Source organism: Palaemon carinicauda, chromosome 3 (assembly GCF_036898095.1).
Source record: "Palaemon carinicauda isolate YSFRI2023 chromosome 3, ASM3689809v2, whole genome shotgun sequence".
Taxonomy (NCBI): domain Eukaryota; kingdom Metazoa; phylum Arthropoda; class Malacostraca; order Decapoda; family Palaemonidae; genus Palaemon; species Palaemon carinicauda.
The window spans coordinates 61863603-61870386 of record NC_090727.1 but is presented as its reverse complement, the minus strand read 5'-3'; the positions used below and the strand labels follow the sequence as shown (position 1 = coordinate 61870386).

At 42.6% G+C, this 6784-nt stretch overlaps 1 protein-coding gene across 1 annotated transcript in view; it reads right to left on the bottom strand.

Annotated features, from left to right (window-relative positions):
• Nucleotides 1-4826: 4826 nt before the first annotated feature.
• Nucleotides 4827-6784, bottom strand: part of LOC137637544 (uncharacterized) — a 2102-nt gene continuing 144 nt past the window's right edge. The window contains exon 1 of the mRNA XM_068369708.1: nt 4827-6784. This exon is cut by the window's right edge and continues 144 nt beyond it. Within this exon, the coding sequence (XP_068225809.1) occupies nt 5066-6610 (1545 nt within the window). The 5' untranslated portion in view covers nt 6611-6784 and the 3' untranslated portion in view covers nt 4827-5065.

Sequence of the window (6784 nt, the reverse complement as noted above, 5' to 3'; positions counted from 1 at the left end):
CAGTGCTATTTGTACTACATATCAAATTCAGAGTGGATTTCCTGCCATGTTTGTTGATTAAATCAACTATTAAACCAATCAAAGAAATGTAATTTTGATAATAGGAAAATATTTATCTTTTACGACTCTCAATATCTGTACAACTTATAGCATCCTGCTTTTTCCAACCAGGGTTGTAGCTTAGCTAGTAATAATAATAATAATAATAATAATAATAATAATAATAATAATAATAATAATAATAATAATAATAATAATAATAATAATAATAATGATGATGATGATGATGATTTGCAGCAAATGTTTTCATGTTGAACAGGCAGAAATAAGTCTTTTTATATTTTATATATAAAAGATTTGTTTTAATTTTCTACTGTTATCACAATATTTTATTTTAATTTTTTGTTACGTTCAATATAGTTTATTTATTTCCTTATTTCCTTTCCTAACTGGGCTATTTTTCCCTGTTATAGCCCTTGGGCTTAGAGCATCCAGCTTTTCCAACTAGGGTTGTAGCTTAGCTAGTTGTAATAATAATAATAATAATAATAATAATAATAATAATAATAATAATAATAATAATAATAATAATAATAATGTTAGGGCGAAGTGAGACTCTTTTTTTTTTAACATTAAAGTAGCAAGCAATCTAATACAAGTAACGACCTTTGATGGTGTTACTTGCAAAGAGAATATTACATTTCATGTTTAATATATGCCGATCAAATAGGATTCTGGCGGTTACCAAAAGCAGGTAATTTAGAAAAACTTTCATATTTTGTAGTGAGAGAGAGAGAGAGAGAGAGAGAGAGAGAGAGAGAGAGAGAGAGAGAGAGAGAGAGAGAGAGAGAGAGAAAACACAGGAATACTATATTTTGTAGTAGAGAGAGAGAGAGAGAGAGAGGAGAGAGAGAGAGAGAGAGAGAGAGAGAGAGAAAACACAGGAATACTATATTTTGTAGTAGAGAGAGAGAGAGAGAGAGAGAGAGAGAGAGAGAGAGAGAGAGGAGAGAGAGAGAGAGAGAGATTGTTTTGTTTTAATCAATTTATTGCGCCCATTGGCGTCAAACATTTGAGTACATGGTAATACAGTAATATTGTTTACATCTACATTGTAATTCAGTTATACCTAAAGAATAAAAAAAAATTATATACAGACATTTAAGTACATATTTAAACAGTATTGTTTATATCTATAGCATATACTGAAGGCTATACAAAGGAATACAAAATAAAGTATAGACAGATATTTAGTACATATCAAAAATAATATTGCTCATTTCTATATATTTATGGTTATGCAAATGAATTCATATGGAATACAAATTAAATTTAGTTTGATTTCTTAGGTAGGTTGTACCTATCTTTAATTAACATAATAAAACAGCTGATTATTCAATATCCACCAAAGTGAGGATGGGCGCATGAGGATCTCATCGAGCAAATCATTATCTGTCAATAACTTTTTACATGTATCAACTACTGTGAGTCTTTGGGGTAATATGTCACTAACAAGAGGACATTCCAGGCAATAGTGTTCCAGGTGTTGGCGTTGGGTGCGTCACATAACCTACAGGAGGAGAAGTGAGGAACTCCATCTTGCTCAGCCACCTGCCAAACTGGTCGCCAACCCAGCCGAAGACGCGCACAAATCACGTTATTTTGACGAACCATGAGTCCACTGCGGCGATATTTATGTTGGTGAGGAAAGAAGTGATCATAATGCTGTATTGATATACTGGTGGCTCTCTCGGCATTACTACGATGATGGGTAGGTGAGCGAGCAGCTTGGCGCACCATTTTTCTGCAGCACAGGAGAGATGGACTGGGAGCATCAACATCTGGAGGATCCAATTGACAGGCAGCCTTTGCGAGATGGTCAACGGTGTTGTTAGCCAGAAGACCCACGTGAGAGGGAATCCATAGGAAGTGCACTACCAGTGAGCTCATGTTGGCCATGTCTAGTTGCCTATGTATTTGTGTAACCAGGGGCTGGTATGCTGGCTTATGCGAAGAAAGGGCTTGGAGTGCTGGTTGCGAGTCGCAGATGATCAAGCCGTTATTTCTGGTCCGTGTGATTAAAATAACTGCATCTAGAAGTCCATGTAGTTCACAATACGTGGAGCTTGATGACTTTGGGAGGCGACGGCCTGTCCAGCCCTCTGGCGGGGGTTCCAAGTGGGGGAGAAAACAGCACATCCAGCACTGCCATCCTGCTGTAGGGAGCCGTCTGTGTAGAGGTGATGGGCTACACTGAGGGACGAGGATAGTCTGTCGATGGTCTCCAATGCACGTTGTTGTTGAAGTTGAGGCAAGTCAGTCTTAGAGACTGGAGTGTAAGAGATTTCTGGCACAGGAGTCTGCCAGGGTGCAAGGCCATGATCCACATTCTCTGCCACGATGTTGATGTCAAGCCCCCGAATGCTTGAACAGACAGTACTAACTAGTGTACGTCCCCCCTGGCGTAGTTGTGGACGAGGTGCATCTAGATCGAGAGAAGTTCTGATGATGTTTGAATAGTGAGGAGACAGGTGAGGGTTATACAGGTATTTGATACTGAAGTAGGTGACATTGGAGTATATTCTCTCAACGAGTGGAGGGAGACGGAGTTCGTGTTGCATGTTTACAATTCTAGTGGATGCTGGACAACCTAGAATGAGTCTCATTGCTTGGTTCTGGAATTTTTCAAGCGGCTGTAGAGTTGATCTAGAGAGTTGACATAGTGCAGGGGAAAGATAATCTATCACTGAGCGTAAGAAAGCAATATATATGGTTCTGGCAACTGGGATAGATACTCCTGCAGAATAATTAGTAAGCCACTTGAGAGGAGTCAGGCGTCGCTGTAACCGGGCCAGCAGATCTTGAACAATGGGATGTACTCTCTGTCTCGCTGGAATGGATGGTGTAATTCGCACTGGCGCTCCAAGTAAATATATTGTGTGCATAAAGGTACAACATTGTTCCCCACAGTAAATTCTGGTAGATTCCTTGCTGGCCTTGGGGAGAAGATTCTACTTTTTCCTGGGGAGATGATAAGACCACAGGAGGATGCTGATTCGTAGAAAGAAGGAAGCATTGCAAGTGATCCGGAGAGGTGGAATGAATGCAAATATCGTCTGCGTAGCAAGTGATGGTTGCGTTATCAGTATCAGGAAGTAAGGAAAGAAGGCGATGTAGGAGGATATTAAATAAAAATGGACTAAGTACTCCCCTTGTGGAGTACCAAGTTCAAGTTCCTTTGCAGTGCTCAATGCTCCCTTAAACAGCACACGAGAGACTCTATTTTGAAGATATCCACGTATCCACCTCAAAAGGTTTCCCTTGATTCCAAAATCAATAAGCTGGTCTAAAATAATGTCTCTATTTGCGACGTCAAATGCACTTTTCAATCAATGAAGGCTACAACACTGGTTGGGGAGAGACGAGTGTAGAGCTCCATGAGACAATGATGTGTTCCTCGTTGGGGTAGGAAGCCGTATATTCTAGACGAAAGCTTATCTTGCAGCCGGAACATAAGGCGTGAGAGGAGAATACGTTCAAATACTTTGCAGAAACAGGAGGTGAGGGAGATAGGACGAAATTTGTCAGTGCTAGGCTTGGGAACGGGTACAATTGTACTATGAGTCCATGCTAGGGGCACATATCCCAAGCAGAGGCAGAGGTTGTAGAGCCGGAGGAGAGGGTTGCCAGGTATTTTTATGAGTGTGCAAAGGACTGCATAGGTGATGCCATCATCACCAGGAGCTGACTTCTTAGTCCTTGCTAAGGCACGTCGTAGCTCTTCCTTAGTTATGGGTACATCATCCTCTTCATCACTGCTCAGTAAGGCGGAACTGAGACGTAAGGCACGATGGTTTTTTTGTGAAGAGAGAGAGTCTTGTATATGAGCTGGAAGGTTGATGGTTCGTGACTGTGCTGACCACTCATCAATAAGGTCCTGTGCATACTGAGCAGGGCTGTGGTGGAGGACACTTGGGGGTTTCTTCTTCACAATCCTGTTGATGAGGTGCCACATGGAACCAATGCTTGTTTGATGGTTGATGCTGTCTGTTAATTTGTGCCAGGAATCTGTTTGTACACATTGCTGTAGAGCAACTAGATCATCTCTCGATAGTTGATACTGGTGTAGAGTCTCAGGATTTGGTTGTCTCATAAAGGCAAGGCCATCATCCATCGCCTTCTTTTCTGCCTGAGAAATTCGATTATCCAGTGTCATAGCATTAACACGATGCCTGATATGAGGCTTTCTGATATATTGTGTGTGGAAAGCATGTGTGGTACTAACAAGTAAGGAGTAAAGTCTCTCCGGACAGTGGAGGTCAAATGTAGGTCGAAGGTTAGTCATATATGAAATGTACGTAGGCTGGTACTTAGGCGGAATTGTGATGCAAGTGCGATTGTGTATTGGAGTAGGTGTAGCGGGAAGGGAATATTGGATGCTAAGACCATGTGATCAGAGAAGAGCGTAGGAACCGTTACACAATTGACTCGGGAAGGTACGAGTCCACAGGTCAAGATGTGATCCAAAGTACCACCTCGTGCATGCGTAGAACCACCAGTGTCCCAACGGGTCAGTTGATTTCGACGAATATATCCTAGAAGTAGGTTCCCGTTGCGGTTCACAGTGCCAGCAAGATCTCCAAGTCTGGATGACGAGCATTAAAATCTCCCATGTAAACCATACCACGAAGGGTTGGGGCTGGAAGCTTGGCTGTATTTATCCTACCTGGTGCTGCATATACATTGCACAGTCGTATGGTGGCCTCCGCCAACAGTAATCTCAAATAATTGGAATGTTGTATCTTCATCCTCAGAGTTTGGGAGAAGTCTATGCTGAATTGAAGTGCGTATATAGGTGATGAGACCATGTCTTACTAAATGGACGTAGGACACATAGCCAGTGAGCGAGGGAGCTTTTTCCCTTGGCTGAGCATTACCAACAAAAGCTTCCTGAATTAGAATAACATCTGGGTGGTGACTATGTACAATTCCCTTAAGTGCAGAAAGTTTTGCCCAGTTTGTAATACCACAGGCATTCCACGAGATGATATTAAGCTTCACTTGGTTATCGAACATGTCCCTTGGAAGAACGGCGACTAGATGAAGAGGCAGTGGTGACACGGGTATGCATTGGTGGTGTATCCCGTGGCAAAGGTCCTGTATGGGGATTAGTAACACTCTCAAGATGTGTAGCAAGTGAGTCAAGTTTCTCAGTTAGTGTAGTAACTGATGTGATAACAACCTGCTGAGCTTCAACAAGAGATTGTAGTGTGTTATCATTAGTAGCAAATTTAGAAGTTAGATTGTCAAAGGAGGTTACGAGACTGTCAATGCGAGTATCCATGCTCTCTAAACGAGATTCAATGGCTTCAAAACGTGATGTAAGGGAGTCACATCGAGACTTGAGGACATCTACAGCATTACGAAGTGTAGTCACTTGTGAGGAGGCAGTAACAGTGGGTTTGATTGATGGCACTGGAAGCTGTTGTGCAATAAGCTGGTTCGATGCAGAGCCTGAACGCCTGGTACAGCCATGCCACACATTGACTCCAGGCTCATTACATCTCGGGCATTTCCAATGCGAGGAGTCCGGTGTAGGTAGAAGTAATGGGGTTGATGTTGATGCTGAAGAACTGTCAACCACTTTGGGTGGTACAGGGGGCCGATGAGGGCAGGTCCGACTGTCATGCTCAGCAGCACAAAATGCACACTTTTCAGGGGCAGCACAGTATCGTGAGATGTGACCGATACCCCAGCATTTGAAACACCATGGCTTTTCGTCTGGCATTCTGCGTAATTCACATGATGGTAGACAAGGGAGGAAGGAGAAGTTAACAAAAGGCGGGGGTGGATCTGGGTGGCTCCAAGTAATGACAATACGATTGATGGACTTCCCATCCTGTAGGAAACGACGTACAGTGTGCACCCCTGTCAGTTCCTTAGCTAATGAAGGGTCTACATCCACAGGATATCGAGTGATGAGATATGTAGGGAACTTACGGGGTCTGTCTACAGCATCCTGAACATCTAACACAAGTGACAGAACCTCACCACCCTTGACCCTATTTATAATATCCAGGCGATGCCTCGAAATGTATACAAATCGAGAAGTGACCGCAGACATTTTAACTTCAGCCAATTCCCGATCGAGGCTGAACATCTTGGTAACCTCTGATAGCCAGCGAAGCTTCACATTAACCCCCGGATTTTCTCTGAATAGGAGCTTTATGTATTCAGAACGTGGAGCAAAGGCAGGGAGAACAGTTTTTGTAGCCATGGTAGGTATAATCTGAATAGTAGGTCTAGGCAGGGAACTATTTAGAACTTTATTTTGAGAGGAAGAAGCATCACACTTTGTAGTTTTAGCAGCAGGGGATAATGGCTCATTACTGCTATCTGAATCATGCTCCATACATCGTTTGTTGGAGGTAGTGGTATGGTCCATGAGACTAGGAGCTGCACCAGCAGGGATCAACTTATGAGATTTAGTAGAGACAAGTCGTGGCCAATGTTCCTGGGTAAGCAGATGCTCTTCAACATTATCATCACTTAGAGCAAGGTCCTCCTCAACATCAGCGAGAGTACCAGGTCCCGAGAATTCCATAGTCATTATCTACTGGTTTTTAACAATCCCAGTATCTGATTTCGTTCGTCTGGCACAGTAACGTTGCCATGACGGGGCTAACCACGTCACACACACTGCACTGCGCATGCGCGGATTAGGAAAAACTTGAACGTAGTGGTGTGGCCAAGTGAACGAGATTTTTAATCCTAAATAAAGTCT